The following is a 21792-nucleotide window of genomic DNA, read 5'->3' as shown; positions in this document are numbered from 1 at the left end:
TTCGTAACTACGTTCGCGGCAAAGCAATTCCCGTTAACTGGTCGACAACAAACCTGCGCAAATTGGAATGATGTTATTAACCTAATTACGCGATGCACTTCAGCACAAAATCGTTTGTGTGTCCACAATGCCAGCAGGTTGCACATGAATTGACTTCTCGCATGTCTGTTCGGTCCGACGAAACGACCAAATCAGTCAAAGTAACTCTGCAGTTTATAATATGAATAATTGTCAAATGAAAAGAAGTTTTACCGTTAAAACGCGAGATAACGGAAATAACGAAACGCAGTTTTATGTATAGAAATAATTATCGAATTTCGTTTGTGTTTCAACCGTTCAAAGGTGTGTAACCATTTAATGATCGATACGGGTTAAAAGCGGGCTAACCCTACCGCACTGCAAATACTCGAGCGAAACTTGCAAAAAAAGTGCTATTGGTCGAAGGGAAAGCTCTTCAGAACCAAGTGAAGGATCCTTTCAGATCTCGAGCCAAGAGCTTTCGGCTTTACGTCTGATTTACGAGCGCAGCGGAGGTCGGTTCAATTAGCTATACTCGGTGTCGCGTTTATGAGAAAGGAAAAGAATACGAATTATCAGAAAGAGTAAGAATTTTTACCATTATTAACATGCCCACAGTCAACCGATTTCAATAAAATTTGCAGCATGCACACGACTGACACAAATCTACAAGATTCGTAAAAGTTGTAAAGAGCGAGCATTAGTATTTCAAACGTGATCTAGTACACCGATCCTTCTAACTGATCGAGACGGCTGAAGTGATTTGCTCCAATTTGAAAACAGTTATTCCGTTTTAAAGGCTATCCGAATATTAATGCGAGTCACTGTAGCAGATGCAATAGAATATCGATTATTCGAACGACGCACAACAGAAACACCAATTATCCGGTGGACCGATTACCAGAACACAAAATCGATCACACATCTACACGATGGCAAGTTGTTGCTATGCAACAATGTTTACATTTTATAATACACATCTTGCATGCTTTGAATATCCGTGTTTAATGCTTCGTCGGCGTGCAATATGTGCAAATTTCATTTGCATTATGACTGCGTACTGTGTATACTGCGCATTTTATGCGCGACTGTCATAACTGCATTGTGAATACGCAAGATAATATCGAACTTAATGCGATTCTTCGCGAACGAAACAAATTTCTATGTAAACTGCGTTGCAAATAGTGTTGTTAAATCGCTTCCATCAACCTATGTACATTCGCATAAATATTCTTAGTCTAATTACGACTAAACTGCGACTCTTATGCGAAGCTTAATATTTAAATCTATATTATATTAGATTATAATTTGATCATATTTGAATATCTGTACGCATACTATTGCATTATTTTTAACTTGTTAAAATCGTTGAGGAAGGAAATAACCGTTTATCCAGTATCTTTTAAGTAATGCAGATCACTTTTTCTCTAATAAAAATCTGCAATTTAATAACGAGTATTGGAAGAAAATATCGATTCGACGAGAAGTTGAACACCGTTGGAAATCAGAGATTTCACCTTTCAACCCTCGGGGCAGAACAGAAATAAATATAAATATTTGCAACGCTATCCGATAAAGTCGGTTATTTGAATAATGGTGCCCCTAAGAAATAGTTCCAACGTTCGACGTTTCCTTTGACACGTGGTCAAAGAAGCTTAAATCAATATTAGCTTATAATCTGCCTGTCCACGTGATTGGAACGGGCGAAAGCGTTAATGACGAGATTAGGGGAGCGTCTTGGAGCTCGCAAGTGCAATGATAGGAGCCGCGACTAATTACGTTAAACACACTGCTGCGTTCGAGACCAAAATATGGGAACGCAATCGTCATCCGGGATTAGGGGGAGCACAAACGGTAACGAGCAAACAAGCAGAAAATCAATTCCGCCGATGCACCGAGGACCGGGTCCTGATTGTTATAATTCACTGAAAGCGAAATGAAACGCGCTGACGCTTCCGGTTCACGCGTACCGTTCAGCTTCCTACAAAAGGGACCGTACCGAACCGCAGTAAAAGGGTTAGCACGCGACCGCGGACGTGTTCAAGTGGTTAGCACAATTTTCCAAAACGAATCTCTGAAGGGTCATCGAAGAGGTGCATTCGAATGCAAACTAACCGTATTACACGCTGTTTACATATGTTGCACCCTGTTTGGATGTACGCTGAATAGTATCGAAATTATATGTGTGTCAGAAGAGCAGAATTGATACAAAATCGTGGACGGCATTGCCTTTTTCTTTTTTAAACATCACAAAATTCCTGAATAGTAAGCACTTTTTTTAAATTGAATGCTCTTAACTCGTTGCTGTATTATTTTCGATTTATTTAAATGATTGAGAGAAGAAACGTGGTTTCGGTTAATTTCTTTAGTACGTATAAAGATTCGTGTATTTATGATATAATTTACAGAACATGAGATTCGGTAGTAATAAGAGAGTTTATTCTATCGAGTGCTCCAGCACTGGTAGAAGATACAAAAGTTACAAAAAGTAGGGGGTGGTAAATATTAACCCTTAACACTCGAATGGCGACTGTAAGGCACCACTAAAAAGTGCTACAACATTATTCAAAATATTTTTTACAAAATAAAATATGTTTGTATTTAATATATTACTAAACATTTCAGTATTGTACGAGTAAATTGCACCATTTTCGTATGTATAATATGAAAAAATATATATAGAAGGGAAATATTCTAGATCGGAAGAAATGTTTCGTTTTAGAATTAAAATGGCTTCGAATGCAAAGGGTTAATTCGTATAATACGTAGTACATGAAATTTGTTAGACTTTCAAAAAAAAAAAATTCAATTCTTCTTACCAACCGACTGAACGAGTCTCATAAAATCGCGCAAGGAAAGTCCCTTCGTCGTAAACGATGAAAGAAATGCATTCTCAATGGGGAAGAGTGAAGATTAAGTATTTATCTGGAGTCGTAAAAGCCTCCCACGAGCGGATAATCGTACTTTTAATTTGTCGTGGAAAAAGCAGAGGAAATTAAAAGACAACTCCCCCATTTGTAACGCAGACTTATGTTTCTAATTAAGTAGAGTACCGTCAATGCACGAAACCGACCGTTCTTGGCAATAACGAGAACGACATAATATTTTGCCATGACACTTTGCATCGTTGTCCAGAAAGTGGGGGCGTGAAAACGAGGGAAGGATGAAGATTAATGTACCATTAAAAGCGAAATCTGACGCGTGGATGCAATTATGCGCTAAAGCTATGTGTATTCGACCGCTCGTTAGAAACGGGAGAATGAAACACAGTTGATTGGCAATTCGAGTCCTAGATGGTCGCTTTCGGGAGACCTCGCGCGATCGATAGGTCGCGGCTCGAAGTATGTGTAAACATAATTTCGGTAGTGCTCGCGAGCTCTTTCGTATCGGCAGGCGGAGGGGGTGAAAGGTGAACGTTGCGGGAAAGATTTCGTTGGAGATTACTCGAGTTTATTGACTGAGAGCGCCGATCGATAACTGAGTGGACTGCGCGAGTATTGAATAATCTACAAATTGCATCTCGCGTCCGAGCAATCTCAATCTTCCGCGGGTAGCTAAGTGCCTCGATAGCTGTCACCGGGCTCGAGCGAAAAAGATTCGATCGGCGGGCAAACAAATGGCCACCGAACTCTCCTCTCGAAATGTTCCTCCGCTTCGAGGTACTTTCGAGAAACCCTTTTCGCTATTCGCAGCAGCAATCCTCGTGGCGACCGTTGTTCTCCCCATTGCAACTAAACAATGTTTCCGTTTACAACAGAGAGACGGTATTGTAACCGTTAAGAATCCTGACAGCAAGATACAGGATTTCATCCGAAGGACTCTCCTTTCTTAATTGCTCGGCTGACCAATTTCAAATCGACCTGTCTATTCTTAGGGCTCCATCTTGACCCCTCTCCCCCACGTATATGCGGACTGCCGCCCGCTAAATTAATTTTGAGTGACCGATCCAAATGGAGAGCAAGTGGTGTTTGATGATTCGTGTCGTACGATTTACGTCACGGATGTTCAACGCAATAAAACCGGCTCGGTAGGCACATTTGCAGAGGGTTACACTCTCCGCGTGCCCAATTCTATCGGCACCGTCGGATTGAACAAGGTGTTTAATAAAAGATGGCAGAAAATTTAAGGAATTACCATCCCTGACAACGGAGCCCAAAAATCGAACAATTACCGTGCACATGTTTCGCAAGTTGAAGTCGCGATATAGAATAATGGAAATAATATCGACCGACACCAATATTACTCTAATACCGTTTTATTCCGATATAAGACGACGCCTCCGGACCGGCTCTCGTCGTATTTCGGGCGGAGGTACCCACGCGGCTTGAGAATGTGCTAGAGGCTCGAATGTAGCGGCAAAATATAAACTGGTCTGTTGGAAAAGGATAAACCATGCATACCCTCTCGTTCTTGAAGAGAAGAAAAGGGGATAGCGATGTTCTTATTTCGAAATAGCAAAGCGTCGTCTTATATCGGAATGAAATTGTACGTATTGGAAAAAAATGTTCCGCAACTTTTACCAAAGTGAAGATCAATTAAACGAACTTACCCTTAAGCTCCATGTCCGTGACCTGATCCGTTTTGTAGGTGGCCATCTTCCTGCGATCGCCAACGATGAAGTAAATATTCGTATATTCGTCGTCGTTATTCCCGCCGGTTCCGTTCCTCGCCTCGAGGTCCATGGCCAGGCGAATAATTTTGGCCTTGAACCGGCTTCCGCTTCTCTCTGCTCGACCTTGCGACAGCTTGCGAAGCGACCCGGCCTTGCTACTATTCGGGGCTGCGAAACAGAAAATCCAACCACGATGTTGGTCGAGTTGCTATCGTTTCGCTCCACACGGGTACCGTCGGGGACACAAAGACAGGAGGCACAACAGGAGGTTATTAATTCGTCAATTTTTATTCAGTAAATAGCGTAAGTGAAATTTCTCGTACAAGTATAATTCTATAATTGATTTTACTAAAACGACAATTTTCTTCCGATATCCTTTGGAAACACAAAGAGACCTACGATGCCCTGTCTCTTCGTCCCTGGCTACAGATCAATAGACGACGCGAGAGATCCAACTTATGCACTTCCATCTATCTTCGTGTAATCTAAGTTTTCGATTCTTGCGCCGTGTACGTGCAACGAGATCGATGGACTTTTCATAACTCGATTCGTCTCTCTTTCTCTGCATCGCCGATAGCGGTGTCACGACTACTTGAAGGGTCGTACGGTAAATTTCCCGATCTCGAGAAATTGTTGATATTTGAACGGTGATAATTTCGTTGGAAAAAGAAATACTTGTTACGCTTATTAAAAGCGTAAGAAGCTTATTTAGTATATAAGTACGTTATGTAATTTGGTAGAAGAATTGTATATTGTGTTTAAAAATGTTTCATCATTACGCTATAAGAGATATCTTTGGAATCATCGACACGGATTCGAAGGAAACAAGAACTCCATGTCGAGTCGAATTCAACACATTAATTAATTAGAAGCATGGTACACCCATGAGGGTCTCTCGTAAAATTTTATTGTAACCATTAATAGATGTGGAGCAGTTCATTACAAGCATTAACGCAGCGCTCGCTGATATAGGAATCGTTAACGATCCAAAGTGTGAATATGGTAATGAAATTCAAAGTGTTGATCACATAATCATGAACTTCGATTACCATCACGTGTAGTAATGCTAATTACTCGATTGAATGTTACTACGTGTTCTACTATCTTCGCCATTCTGAAAAGGTATAATTCGAACATCTGTACCTTCGACCGGGTTCAGAAATTCATTTTTATTGTGCCATATTCGCAGAAACCAAATTTTATTTATTCACAGTATTTTGCCCATACATACACATACAACAGTCTCCCTACGGACATCGCGTAACATCACGAATTTCGAACTTGGACGCATTTATTATACAACGACCCATGGTTACTATACTGCAGTTTATCAATAAATGATGTAATCGAGTTTAAACTTGCAATGCATCAGCACTAATACTGCTTCCGACTAACCACCGTCCAGTGCAGTGGTATCTCTCTCAATATAAAAGTTAGTTAATTAGATTCCGTGAGGCTAAATAAAAGAAGAACAAAAAATTTTACAAGACGTTTAAAAATATTCTGTTTATATATTTAATAAAATAATAATAATAAAGTTAAAAAGAAAAGTTAAGTTAGCTTTACATAAATCCTTATATACTGATAACAAAATTTCATTACAACTGAAAAGAAACGAATGACATTCATATTTAGTATAATCTGTTCGAAATCTTCGTCGCGATCCTACGGAAAGGGGTTGAAAAATAATAAAGGCGACTCAATCATCAAAAACTTCGTAGAACCTGCGTAAACAATCGCGATTAAAACTCAGCAACTTCAAGCTAATAAATTCGTTGGGTCATTTTCGGATGCCAACCGATGGAAGACGTGCGTCTGCTAAATGATGTTTTAGTGACCTAAGAAATGGTAATCAAATGGAACTATGTCAGGCGAACAAGCTATCAGTCAGAGTTCCTTCACTATAAGCAGCGCAATCATTTGGGTGGCTTCAGTCACGGTTTCTCCGAGATTGAATGTAAATAGCATGAAGCGCCGAATATGCAGTTTACTGCCGTAGTATACAGTATATAATACTACTGATTTATAGGGTCACGTCCAGCATTTCAATATTAGGCACTGTTGTGCTAATTGTTTAGTGCGACGCCCTGAGACTGCACAAGCGGCTGAGAATATTTCCATTTGAATGGCTGTGCTGACTCTGTGATACCAATCGAAAGGACACCATTTCTGCACCCAAATTCAATAAATGTTTAATAATTCGGCACCTGCCGGTAGATTTAAAGAAAAATGGAAAAATTCTAATAGAACGATGTAGCCATTTAAAGAAGTGAATGATTTAACTGTTGTAAATATTGACTGTTGTCAGATATTAATTTCATAAAAAATCGTTTTCAGGTGATGGAAAAATAATTAATACCGAACCTCCGTATATTAATGAGACTTATAATTGCGATAATACCATAACTCCGATACTGCATATAGAATTAATAGCAGGAGAAACATTAAGGATTAAAAAGTTACGTTCCACGAGGAACTCTTGCTGTTAATTGACTTCGTAGCACGCATAGTACAGACCATTATTAATATCTCCCAGAAAACGGTTTGGGAGCAATTCATGTCGAGCTTCTAACTAGCCGAGCCATCAGGTGCAAAATTTATAGCTTCAATATTACTGGCCAATCCCGTAATTGCCGCCATTTTTCCGGAATTTCCTTTTTCATGAAATATCGTTGTACAGTGAACCTCTAATATTTCGTTTTCCTACATTAGTTAATCGTGAATAATTTATTGCTGCACTGCGGATGCTTAAAAATCTCATTTTGGTAGTCTGATTTATAAAAATGAGAGCCAAAACTGTATTATAGCCAGTGATAATAGCCAGATAAAATATCATTTTAAAATTTATTTTGAAAAGTTTTTCTTACGAGAAAAATATTTGATTCAAATGTTTCGTTAAAAGCCAACAAACTGTTTGTTACAAATATTTATATTCTCGTGATTTCAAATTATACTGGTTACGTGAACGCTCAAAGCAAAGTGACTTTTGGGTTCAATCGCATCATTCGAAATATTTCTGTCGAGTGCAGCTCACGTTCGCGTTACTGAAATGGGATACAGCGCAAATAAAGCCCGAAATTCGAATATAAAGGGTTGATCGAAGCTAACCGAAAGCCATTTCCGATTTCCGTTTGTGCCTTTGGCGGCATGAATATGCTGCGCAACAAAATACTAACTTCAATAACGATTAAGGATTAGCGCACGATACTCATCACTTCAATAGCTTCGCTTGCTTTTCAATAAATTAAATATATATGCTGGAATGTTAAAAAGAAAAGGTATGACGGGACGTATACAATTTATTGGAAAACACGAAATTGTGTGCAAAAGATACAATTCTTTTATACTGTACATTTTGATTTAATACGATATAAATGACGGTAATTTTTACAGTTTTTATTTGAATTGCGGATAAGGATATTTCTAAAAGGTAAAGAATTCAGGTAAGAATTCAGTTCTAAATGAATGGACTCAATCTAAAGCAGGCCTGGGCAACTGGTGGCTCGCGAGCCTCAAGTGAGTTCTCTTCCCACTCCTGAGACCCCCCACCATGCTCCTCTATAGGAGGTTGTCTCCAGGAGAGATAAAAGCACGGTAGGGTAATATGAAGTGGCCAGTGGTGGGGGAACCTGTACACTGGTGGTGGGGGTCGTAAAGCGACGGCGGAGAAACAGTTGCCCAGGCCTGATCTAAAGAGAGAATGGAATATCTAAAAAAAAAAGTACTTGGAGATTTTAATTGAAGGCATGACCAGAAATATAGAAAATATAGAAAATTTGAGAACAATAAATTTCAAAGGTCCGTGCTCTTGTAAAGACAATTATTGAAGGTATATGACTTAGTAACGATTTTGAAGACCGAATTTAATAATTATAGTTCTTTAGAATCTCTGAATTTAAGAATATTTCATCAATTTTTCGAACCATGTTTTCCCTGTCTAACTACTGAATTAGAAACTTCAGAAGGGAGGACACGGTAGCCAATATCACGATCGAATCAAGAGATGAATGATGAAAAAAGAGAATTCACTTTTCACTCCGTAGATTGTGATAATCAAACGTGCAATCATCCGGTCCGTCTAAATTAAATTCTTGATGATCCGAGAAAATTATATTATACTATCGATTGGTTTCAACTCATGGCGCAAACTCGAATGAACCGTCGACGTTACATTTTATCGAGTTATTTTTTGCTGTTTTCTCTGATGCATGAAATATATTCTGTTCCTCCTTTAATAGTTGAAATCAACATTAATATTTCATTTCCTGTAATCTTCTTAAGAGCAACTTTTGTATTACAGAAACAGCGCGTAAAGCTGATCTTGTTCTGTTTTCTTTCTCAGCTTTGTTTCACATTGCTTTGTAGCTTTTCCAATATTTTAAAACTTTTTAAAAGCATTGTTAATTCTTTCATTACTTCCACTCACTTTCGTTTCGATTTCTTGCTGCAGACAGCCTTCTTAATCAAAATTTTTTAATTTGAGTATACTACACAGGTATTGTACACGTTCACTTTCCTTTATCTGGAATTTTACAAGATTGTACGTCATTCTGTTTGCTTAATAATATTATTAATGGAACAAATGCATCTATGCTTCACCTTTTATCACATTATTTGTTATTTACTTTATTGCATTTTATGGTTTATTTGCAGGAAACTGTTGAAATTTATAGAAATGAAACTGTCGGAACTCTTTTCGCTAAAAAAAAAAAAATAAAAAATATTTATATTTTCAGATTTGTATGTTGTTTCATTTTTAGTTAAGAATCGCTACGAGCGTTTCACGATGCTCCGTGTACTGTAAGCGAATATTGTTTAAAACCACATATTCAAAACCCACGATTACGATATCTCAAAATCTACAGGTTTCATTTATTCCAAACTTTGCAAGCTTGTTTCGGAGTTGAAAATCCAGGGCACAACGGAGGCACGTTTTCCCCCGAGCTTAGTTCACGTTTCACAGGCGAAAAATAAACGATTTCATAGCCGGAAATCTATACCTCAACTTTCAGATGCAACCATCACGTCACGATATATTTTTCTAAAAATTCCTCTCTTTAGGTCCTAGATGATCCAACATAGATACCAACAAACATTTCTCAAATTATCTATTAGATGCAATCAACTACATATCTCACATATATTCCATTTTAACCAAAAAATTAACCCTTTGCACTCGAGTGGTGACTCTGAAGCTCCACTAGAAATTATTGTGGCATTATTTCAAAGAAATTTTAACTTTACGAAATATTTGTTGCATTACAAAATTTGTACTTAACAGATTACTAAACATTCAAATATTATATGTGGAAATCGGATCAGTTTCGTACGAATAAAATGAAAATATTCTAAGACGGAAGAAAAATTTAGTTTCAGAATGAATATAGCGCCGAGTGCAAAGGGTTAATACAATTATTGTGGCCACTGATTACACACGTTAACCCTTCGATGGCGAAGCCCGGGTCCATCTCGACCCACAGTATGAAAATTGTCATTCAATTACTTAATGTCTAGCTTCTAAATGGAACGAATGAAATATTACACGGGGACCAGCAGAAAGACTAACGAGTCTACGAAAATGATTTTAGAAGACACGTTCAAAAAAGTTGATAAGCAGAACTTGCGAATGATCCGAGGCAACATCGACGTTGTTGTTGCGGGAAAGGTCCGTCGTCCGAGGGTAAAATATGAAATGCATTTCGAGCAGGTTGCAAAGGAAATATTGTTGAATGTAAATGACTAACCTCTGGTCGGGTGTAGAGGGATAGCAGTATCCTCGGCGAGCTCATCGTCGCATCGCCGCCCCGGCGGCAGCAACCGGGTCACCCCCGATTATTGCACCTGTCGACCTCGTGCCTGCCGTGCGCAACACCTGCAGGGTGAATGATCGAACGTTGCAGGATCCCGTCGACGACGGTCGTGACACCAACGGAGAGGACGACCGCTCGTCTACTACCAGCTCGCGATACGCTCCTTCATGGTCCATTCTGAAAAACGAACGATATTTTCTTCATTCGATTGTCGTACGCAACCCTTGGAACTTGTTACAATTAATTCTATGAAAAATTCAATTTTTAACAACAGTACAGTAGGCAACAACGACGCAATCGATAACGCGAGGCTATCAAATTTCCCACTGAGAAATTTCGTCGAAAGCCCTGCGGCTCGAATAATTACGAGTAAATTAACCACGATCAAAATATATACGCTGATCTTTTGCGGGAAGAGTCTCCCTCTGTAATATAGTCAAGATCAAATTACTACAGCAAGATCAATCTCCTCGCTTCCGTCCGTATCTGTTCCACTGGAATCGGCAACATCATTTTCAATTTCCTCTTTCTTGGCTGCCGTAATGATCAAAGGACGGCGGCGTTTAATGACGTGCCTCTGCGATACGTCAAAGGACTCTGCAATCCTCCGTCTCGTTCGTAGAACACTAGGAATTTAATTTTCGGACAGCCCGAGAAATGACTGGCTCCCGGTTAGAGCAGATCGCGCGGCGTACACCTGAATTGCTGATTATCAGTTGTAGGCCTCGCAATACCTCACGATCATTTCGTCCCGCAAATGCCAGGGTGTCCGTCGTTCCTTGTATTTGAAATTTTCGTGTGAAGCATACGCCCCGGCCAAGTATTGGAGATTGCCTGACAGCCGATTGCCCAACGAGAGGAAAAAAGAAAGGAAATATTTGCTACTTTTGAACAAATTCATAAAGCTATACTAAAATCCGCAGATTATAAAAAGTAGGGTAAGGGACCCTTAAACTTAGTTTTAAAGCATAATGAATATTAAAAAAAAGCGATATACAGTGATTTCTCTGTATATGTCGCCAAGGCCTGGGTAATAAACGTCGAGGAATTATCCCCACTACCATACCCCGAGAGGGGCCAAGAAACTCGAGAGGTCTCGAGGAGTGTAAACATAACACGGCTCAGGTATGTCTCCTGGACGATACACGTCGCTGGCAAGACCCGTGTTGTTGACATATACCGGGGAATTCACTGTATAACATATATTATAGTATTATTTTCTCCGAAACTCTACGAATGTAAATGTTTGTTTGGCTCCTGTTTCTCGGAATTGCGGTAGAAAATTTTGCAGAAAAATCCGCAGTCTAATAATTAACAAGTCCAGTAGAGAATGTTTCGAGCAACCGAAGAATTTCGGAGATAACATGGGCACAGGGTTGCAAAAAGGAAATGGAGAGTACAGTTTGCGAAAATTATACGTGGTTCAAAGAGTGGAGCATAACGAGCTCGAAACGCGTCGAGTTCGAGCCTACTTGTGATAAGCGAAAAGCCTTTGAACAAGAGGCCGTGTTTCGCGTTAATGATTCGAGATATAAAGAGCTGCTGACGCGAGGGAGTAGTGCATATTAAATATATTGAAATAATGGTGATGAGAGGAAACGTTCAGTCGAAATGGGAAAGTTTAGAACACAATATATCCGGGCTTTCCAGTGTTCTATCTATAAAAGGAACCTTGTAAACAGCTTCATAATATTGAAGTAAATTACAGGGGTTTAAACATTAACCCTTGACTGGTCACAAGGGTCGCATCGTGGCACACATAAGCTCTAGACACCTGTGTACTCGACCGGCCTTTTAATCACTTTTTTAATCACCATGTAACACTCAACTAACCCGGCCACTGCTTTAGGGGATTTTGAAGGGAAAAATATTGAATTCCAGTACAGTAATTTTGAAAGTGTCTCGGCAAATTACAATTTTTGAATTTTATGCATTTATTACAAAAATGAGTATGCGAAATATACTATGAACATCAAAACATCCGTGAATATAATCTGTAACAACTAAGCATAAGAAGATTCCAGAGATACTGTTATATTATTTGCAATCCATTATAGAAAATACATTTTTAACTCCTAGTTGCTGTAATTCAGGTAGAGTACTTTCATGCACTATATACCTGCACAAAAAGCGAACGATACCAGTCATTACGTTAATTAATATTCATATAAAGTTCGTATACGGTGATTGTCAACCTCTAAAGAAAAATTACACAGCGCAGTATCGATTCATTGAATGAAGAATGACAAGAGAATTTTTCGAGAATATTAAATAACATTTAAGGTATAACGATTTCAGTCTGCGACCCCGCCGGTGTTTCCGACGGTGAAAGATGAAAGAGTGCCATTCTAGACTGAAACTCGATTTGATAAATGGAAAAGCGATGGAGCCCGGACGTATCCTTCCTCCATTTGTTTTCTCACTTTCTGAAAGGGCTACGCCCAGGTGAGGCATAGGCGGAGGAAATTTACGATTTCTTTGCTCAAGGTCGTCGGCGGAAATTAAACGCCCCCGACGTAGTGTGTCTCACCCTTAACCCATGACCTCAAACAACGCCTTGCGTCTAGTCGACAGAGACGTACGAGCGTTGACGTATATTTATGACGTTCTCGTTAAGTTGTGTTCCGCTTTGAAACACCCTGTTTCAGTCGCGGGACGTAACAACCATCTTTGCGACACTATGACGAAACTCCGAACACATTGGCCGTATAAATCGTGGCTGACAAAGACATAGCGTCACTCAGATTTCTCTGCATGCGTACAGCGCGCTCGAAAAGTGTTTGATCACGAAATTTCCGATTCTCGAGAAATTGTCAATATTACTACTATGACAATTTAGTGAAAAATAATAGTACGATAATAAATCTGGACTCGTTTTAAAGCGTGAAGCCCCTACTTTCGCAGACCACCATTTATTTTTTTCTACGATATTTGTGCACGATACAGCAAGAGGAAAATTAAGGACAATTTTTGGGTCAAATATTTAAGTGAATTTTGAACAATTTAAAGTTTCATATTGAAAACTTTGTGATTATATAAAATGGGTTTTCTGTTTATTAGATAGCGTACAAATTCGGAATAAGTAAGGAAAGAGAAAATACAAACAACAATTGGATTTTCGGATCAAAAGGAACTGCGCTTTGTTGCACAACTGAAAGAGAACTCGAATCTTTTGATTGAACCCATTGTGATCAATCCTCTGGGCAAAAATCCAACGTTTTCCTCCTATACAGAAAAGTTTGTGTAACACACACTGACACGTAAATCTACTTTTCTCTCGCAGTATTATTTACAAAATCTTTTAGACTCGATGGATTACTATCAAAATAACTGAAACAAGTTCGCGATGTTTCTGTGTTAGCAGCACAGCGGTTCAACCGACAATTTTATTTAAGGTATCAAAACAAGCGTTATCTATCAAAGAGTATCTCGCACGGTCTACGGACTGGTATTACGGAACCAGGATTACGGCTAAATGAATTGCTGGCGAACTGTGGTGCAATTCCGCAGAATTTATCGCAGCATGGCCACCGCGAGCATAACTTTTAATCGATGGAAAATCTCGACCAGCCAGCGACATCCGCGGCCGCAAACTGCCATAAACGCCCCCGCAGCTGTCACCACAAGCTACCAACGGAACCAGATTACATGAATAATAATAATAATAATAACATCGCCGGCAACACTAACAATAATAAACAGTCTCTCCGCGACCGATATAGATACCGACAGGAATATTCAGAGAATATTTGTACGAGGCATTAAATCGCAGTCATTGAATTAACATTAATGACGACATTTCGGGTTCCACTCACCGCCCTTCGCCCTACCGTTTCGAATTTACTGTTCGCTGTGTGTTCCGTGTGTATAGTCAACCACGGACACGTTAATATCTGCGATATTGATGAACAGACTGCGGATTTTCACACGAAATAAAAAGTCATCGAAAGCCCAATTAATCGTCTTATCGATGGGTGTTATGAAAAATGTCGTTTGTACCGTTTCGTTTGACCAGCAGAACAGTTGCTCATGCTTGTAAATGGATTTCTATAAATTCTTTTTATTATTTAATTCAGCCCTTCAGCCGGCGAGCGCGTCACACGAGATTTATAGGAAACCTGTTGCGGATCGGTATCCAGTAGGAAAGCGAATTGCCCTGTGGCTCTGCTTAATGGTTGCCAATTCGTTTCGTATGAAATCTGGATGAAAATTGATGCTGCAACGGAACCGTCACCGTCACCGTCGCGAAGCACAGAGCTACGGTTTTAATTGGATTGGGACGTTCGCACTTGATAACATGACAAGACATCCGCCGTGATGGATGCAATCGAATAAACTGCGTCAGATGCATCGACGGGAAGATACAAGTCAGCGTTGCCAGGCCGATCAAAACGGAGACGTCACCGATCAATCGCACTGCCTCTGATCCAGCAGCTTCGCACAGAGAACGTGACGCGGACATCTTATTTATTTATCCCATTCATTTTCCTCGTAATCGCGACATCAGCTTTTCTTCTTAATTCGACTTTCTCTTCTGTTCCCGGTAAATCAGTCAAAGAATCGATCAGTCCTGCATCAAGATTGAACATTGAACCTACCAGTACTGGTCACATATGTTTCACTTTGCGATCATTAAAATTATTTAAACTACAACACAACTAAGCTTATTTTGTTCTGCACAGAGTATATTTTATTTCATTACATTTCTTAAAAAGACGAAATTGTCATAATTTACTTATCCACTGTACTTCAAGAACCAAAATCGATGTTGAAACAGTTTCCATGTTCTTGACCGTTTGTCAATGTTTGACATTTGTGTTGGACAAGTCAAGGCACGACGTGGACGAACTATGAAAAATTAATAACCTCGCTTCTGGAAACTCTGTTGGAGATAATTACATTAGAGAAAGTATAATGAGTGTACACAGATCCGGCACAGTCTCCCGCAGCACCATCAATATTAGGAGAGTTAAAACGAGTATTACTATTCGCCGGTCGCCACAAATCACGAAACTTTTGTGGAGACCATTTTTATGAAATTTTAATAATAGTAGAAACGTCCCGGCGTCTGAAGTTAGGTGAAACAGCCCCTGTATACTTTCCATGCCGGAATTACTAAATTGAAACGCCACTACAGAACCTATTAGATCTGTTTACGTTTGCGTAACATAACCTGTAAAACGTATCCGTATCGCAGTTCCTTGGTCGTGATCACCGGTATTCGCACCGTACCGCTGGCTATAAATGTTCCATAAAAAGGCACTTCGTAAAATTGTCAAGCCGGGACATTACCATGACAAACATGCTCGTAAAAGGGACGATAGAGTCTGCATTATTCAGAATGTTCCCTATAAAATGATGCGTTTCCTACGAGAAACAGGACGGGGAATTTCGTTTTGTTCTTCGTCGATCAGCATCGCGGCAAATGGTACCTTGGAAAGGAAGGTAATGAGCGGTGTAATTGGGATGTTTGTGCAACGAAACGGCCGCAAATATCGGACAAGTGTAACCGTATTCAGGAAAGGGTGGAGCCTTGGGCTGCTCATGTTGAATGCGAGTTGCGTGCGCCGCGCCAGTATTATCTCTAGAACGCGAGAAAAGAAAAACACTCGGAACGACGGCGAAGTTCCGTTTCCCTGTTGCTTTTCGCCACGACCTACTTTCCAAGACCTAATTAACCACGAAATAATCTAACTCCCTTTGTTTGTTTTCCTTCAGCGTTCACGGAGTTTACGGCGTTACAAGTTTTAAGTGGCCGTGCACCAACTTTCTGCAAAAATGTTCCGCCTCCGCGCTGCGTCCATTTTCGGAGAGCTTTCGGCAATCTTCCCCTACCCTTCAGGGGTCGAAAGGGTCGTGGAAGCCTTCAATAGGTTGTGTTCAAAGTACGGAGGAACATTTTTACAAAAACGTCCAGGCACACTTGCAGGAAAGACGTAAACAAGAAAAATGAAAAACATAAGACCCGTCATTTCGTAGTAATAATATTAAGGGTACCCATAAGTAATCAATTATTTGCAAAGAATTTGTTTTGCCTTCAGTTCTGTGCCGATCGTTGAAGAGGAAACACGTATTCTTTTACAGTTTCCGGTAAAGCAGCCTGTGTTCAAAATATTCTAAAAAGTACCATTTTTTTTACAACCCTGTAATAAAATGGCGGCGACCGTACCTTCCGAGGATCATATTCGTCATTGCATACTTTTTCATTTTCATGCGGGATTTAATGCAACGGTAACAACAAAGAAAATTTGCGATGTTTATGCAGATGTATTGAAGGTCAACAAGTGTCAACGTTGGTTCAGGAGGTTTGCCGCTGGTGATTATGATCTCTCTGACAGGCCTCGAAGTGGACGACCAGTTCAATTTGATAACGACACCCTAAAATTTGCAGTAATACTGCAAATTGACAATGCCCCGGCCCCATACAGCGAAACTCACACAGGAAAAAATCGAAGAATTGCAATGGGAAGTTTTACCGTACCCCCCGTACTCACCGGATATTGCTCCCTCTGACTATCATCTTTTCAGATCTCTGGAGCATTATTTCAGAAATAAAACATTCGCTTCTGTAGAAGATGCAAGGAGGCACCTCGAGTCATATTTTGCTTCACGAACCCTGGATTTCTATAAGGGAGGGATTGAAAGTATGCAGGAAAGATGGCAAACTGTCCTTGATAATGATGGAGATTATATAATAAATTATGGGTCCCCCTAATATGTACCATCCGCGACTACACTCTGTTCTCCACCGTACCTTTGAAAAATCATACGAAGATTTCCGACGGACGTGCATGAGAACCGAACCCTTTCTTTTTATGAGTACTAATGCGACTCTTATTGAACTCGGTCCCGACGCGAGACGACGACGACGACGGTGACGATCGTTCAGCAGACTCTGAATGCGTCCGAAGACTCTTCCTGTCGAGTGTCGTCGTCTCCTCGGCGATTGCTTCCACTACGATGACTCAGGGAAAAAGGAAACGTGCTAACGAGCCCCGGTCAGCATTAATTGTAACATCCTCCTGGCGGTGGCGGACCACTTCCGTCGCACGATCTCCTCGGCACTGAAACGAAGGAAGCTGCGAAGACGACCTCAACGCCCACGCGGCCTGCTGGCTAAAGGCCCTATCCTCCCGGTTCCGTTCCACGACGATCCGGCCCGACGTCTTCAACGCCGTTTTTAGAACCGCGCGACACCGACAAAGGTACAAGCCGGGGAATCCGGTCCGATGAAAATACGAGCCGGTTATCCCGCGGAGGAAACGGTACGAGACACCGTGCTCATTTATTGCACCCTATTCCCACTCCCACGTCCTATTCCGCTGTTTTATGAAAACCTCCGTGCCGTTGCGTACGCGCACGGTTCCCCAACAGGTTTCGCTTCCCCTGTTCTCGAATCAAGGCACTCCTGGCTGGATACTAAACCGTTTTTATAACTGTCGTCCGCAGAGAATGACACGGCCGATTCCGCAATACACCGGACACAGAGCGATTGTTATTTAACACTCGGGCAACGAGCTATCGGGCTCCGATGTGCACACTGTTGGACGAAATAACGAAGTCGTTAAAAACCGCGATTTCACGGCGGATTTGTATGCAAAATAAACTTTGTCTATATTAATTGCAAGACCTTGTAGATTTTTTCCTGAAAAATTCTACCGAGTTGTAAAACACTATAATATCATTTGCTGATGCTTCAGACCCAGATGTTTTATTTAGAAATAAAAATTGTCTGCGTCGATTGGAAGAACTGGGGAGTAGAAAAAGAAATTTCCTTCTTTCTCCAGTGATTTTAATGACCTAGCAATAATAATAATTTGATGATAAGTCCTACACATTTTTCTCATAAATGGATCAAGTCCGTTCCAGTGTCGTGGCAACGTTCTTATCTAAGAAAGGAGACTTTTCCGCCATCCGTGATGGACAATTTCACAATCGCGGAGCCAATGGGATTCCGGAATGTCCCAGCAGTTCCGACAGTAACAGGAAGAAGCTGTACCCGAAACGATCAACGGGTTCTATCTGGGGCAAACCGAAGGAAGAGGAAAATATCAACGCAAATTGAATCACTGCCCGGCGATAGGACGTCAATTAAACGAGTTGATACAGCTCGCATGCTCGTCGACGACCCAATCTTCATAGGACATTGAAGCTGTTCGGCGCAGACCGCGTCCTGACAACACGTTAACGCGATTGCACGGCCGTTGTCGATCAGTCTGGCCGATGGCGTCCGTTATCCGCGGCTCCGACGAATTTCCAGGTGGAATCGCGTCACGTCGGGCCACGATTTTAAGTGCATTACGCCGTTTACGAGACAGCGGCACTCTCATTCGGCACACACAGGTACAAACCGACGTTAAATTCCGCGCACGACGGATCGTGTCGCATGCGGGTACGAGACAAGTAGTCCAGAGTCCTCTCGCCCTGCTCCGAGAACTCGCGTTTTACAATCTCGCTTTATTGCACACGCGCCGATAAAACTGAGACAAGCAATACACTCTGATCAATTTTATTTGGCGGAATACACGGCCGATCTAGGAACTGGAATGTTACTACGGGTTTTCCCGTTCTTGCATACTACAGTCCTGCGACGAACAGTGCTCATGTTCGCTGGGGACTGTGCCTTCTCGCGTCGGATAAGAAAAAATTCTAATTGTCTGACATTATCAGTTTCTCGTGTTTTACAGTTTGGAGCATCAGCAATTTTATGAGCTTGTCCGTCTATGTGTGTATAACTTTCGAGTGGGATTCGATTGACAAAATATTCCCGACTCGTAATTGTTTGAGTAGCATAACTTGCATATTGTTATTGTGCACGAGGCTACAGCTAAATATGAAATTTATTTATATAGTTATTTGTATTGATATATTGAACTAGATTAAAATATGAATTCCTACATATGCGTGGAAAGCATTCTGTTACAATTAAATTATTTTAGAATGAATCGCCGCTTGCCAGCACGCACCGACCATTATGTTAAGAACTTTCTCGAATAATTGACTGCTGCTGCAGGAAGTTGTCGTGCACAATTGTTTCGGTACGCGACAGTTCGAATTGACTTCCGTGACGTATTCGGTGAAAGAATGCTCCCTTTGTAATCGGTGAAGCACCTATAAATTACTCGCAATCATCACGATTTATTGATGGCCTAATGAAACGTGACGTAAGCTGAAGTTCTTTTCCATGGTGACGCTTATAGGGCACGGTTATTGATCTCGCGTAACGTTTAGTTCACAGCTTATGCCCTCACATGTACTCTTTCGTCAACGGCATGCAGCCAGGTATTTAAGCGGGTAATGCAGCGTAAAGCGTCACCGAAAGTTAGTCAAATTCGTCTAGATAACGGAGCTACCAACGTTACGTAGAGAAAATACTGGCTTCACCGTCGGGAAAGTTGTCAACATTTTCCAATATTTTCATTTATACCATAAGCACGACTGTTTAAAAAAAAATTAATGCAATTCTGCAAATTCTTTCTACCATGCAAGCAATTTTCAAAAAAAGGAATTTCTTCATTATAATTAACTGAGCTATCATTTTTTAGCAATTACTTAACAAAATATGTGATTTATCTTATCAACTGCGATATACACTACCGCTCAAAAGTATCCGGACGCTTGCGAAAATTGCATAAAAGTTATCTCCGCGCCTAAAATAGTGACTAAAATCGATTTTTATTAGTTTCTTATGAAATATCTAACGTTCTAAATTAAAAATTACGCATGTGGAACTTACCCATACTACACCAAAATTAAATACGAGTAATGTACTTGAATCGTGGTAACGTAATTTTAATCGTCCATTCCAAATCGTCGCGACGCCGTATTTTTCGGAAGGAAAGCCAAGTAAATTTGGAAAAATGGAATTCAAAGAATCCGACACTCCCATTCGAAGGATCCGATAAAGTAAATGTGAACGACGCTAAACGCGTCGCACCGTTTGATGAGACATCAACGTCGCGAACTCGCTGCGCCCCGCGGTATCGCCATTTTTGTCGAACGAAGAGCGGCGCGTATAAATCGGAGCGCTGATAACAATTCGCCGTGTTCGTACGGATATGAAACAATCTCCATCGACAATTAATCAGAGATACGTCGGACGGCGAAGCATCCGTAAAAGTTTCATGTTCTGTTCGTAAATGGATTTCGAGCTTATAGCGGACGTTATAACTGGGACCGTGACTTCGCGATTTAATTACTCTTTCGCCTGGAGCGATCCATCGTAAACCACGGAACCCGAAGCGGCATTGTGCTCCGATGAAGCATCCAGTTAACCAAGGGAAACGAGCGGAGCGATACCACGCGTCACCGCGCCGACGGTTTATCGGATTCTACGGTTTTAGGACGAAGGAGCGAATGAGGTGGGGGGGGGGGTTTGATATCCGAAATCAGGAAGTCAGAACGCACGACGAAATTTCAGGATAACCGGCGCCGCCGGCGGCTGTCCGGTGACAGTTATAATAATATTCCCCCGGTACGTAATTCGCCGCGGTGCAATTAAACGAAAACGCCGGGCTGTGTTTCTCTCCGCTCCGCCGCGATGAAATATTGCATCGGTGACGCTGCTGCCTTCGATGTCCATTATATGGCCCGTGGAAACGAGCTACCGACCGGACCGTTTCTCGTCGGATTTAGCGGCGACCAGTAACAGCGAACTTCAGCCAAATCAGCCGCGATGGCCCGATTATTGCCCGACGGTAAATTCTCCCGTCCATTAAAAATCCTGCCGTGGTCGTTCGCGCGATCATTATGCTATCCGACCATCAGTCTGCCAGAGGATTTTCCAAAAATTTATCCGGCAATTACCGGACCGCGGGCCTTCGCGCGTTTATAATGTTTAGCGACCTTTCAATTTAAAGGATTGCAAATTTGGATCGAATTTATTAGCCATAACGCGCTCTAACCACACAGATACGAATGTATGGGACACTCGTTGGTTGTGTGTGACATGTTGGCCCAGCGATCACAGCTGGGTGCAAACTGAGTCACTTAACTGTACCATCCGAATTCACTCGTTAACTCGTTGTTAAGAAAGTTAAAGAAAGTTGCCTGATATCGAATATTGAATGCTGAATAAAAAAAGTATGAAATGAAAATTAATTCTGCAGCCCATTAAAAGAAAGTATGGAGTGAACGGAATATAATGTCGTGATTCACATTATACATACTTACTAAAATTTATTCGTATTCTCATCGGGTCGGGAAATATTCGAGAATTTTCAACTCGGCGAAACGGTAAACGCATATTATGGTATCGAATATTCGATAGTTTCTCGGAAATTTTAGTATACACCCTGTAGAACACGGTAAAGTTCGGTCTTATGCGGTTTCTATTCAGGAACGTTTTCCGCC

General features: G+C 41.0%; 1 protein-coding gene across 2 annotated transcripts in view; it reads right to left on the bottom strand.

The window, feature by feature from the left end:
* Positions 1 to 21792, bottom strand: part of Pde9 (phosphodiesterase 9) — a 133833-nt gene that overhangs the window by 38528 nt on the left and 73513 nt on the right. For both annotated transcript variants that reach the window (XM_076789913.1, XM_076789914.1), the window contains exons 4-5: positions 10375 to 10617; positions 4568 to 4798 (exon numbers count right to left, since the gene is read on the bottom strand). In XM_076789913.1, the coding sequence (XP_076646028.1) occupies positions 4568 to 4700 (133 nt within the window). In that variant the 5' untranslated portion in view covers positions 4701 to 4798; positions 10375 to 10617. The remainder of the gene's footprint in view (positions 1 to 4567; positions 4799 to 10374; positions 10618 to 21792) is intronic.

Source organism: Halictus rubicundus, chromosome 6 (assembly GCF_050948215.1).
Source record: "Halictus rubicundus isolate RS-2024b chromosome 6, iyHalRubi1_principal, whole genome shotgun sequence".
NCBI lineage: Eukaryota > Metazoa > Arthropoda > Insecta > Hymenoptera > Halictidae > Halictus > Halictus rubicundus.
Note: the sequence above shows the minus strand (reverse complement) of the source record. Positions and strands in the feature narration are given on the sequence as shown.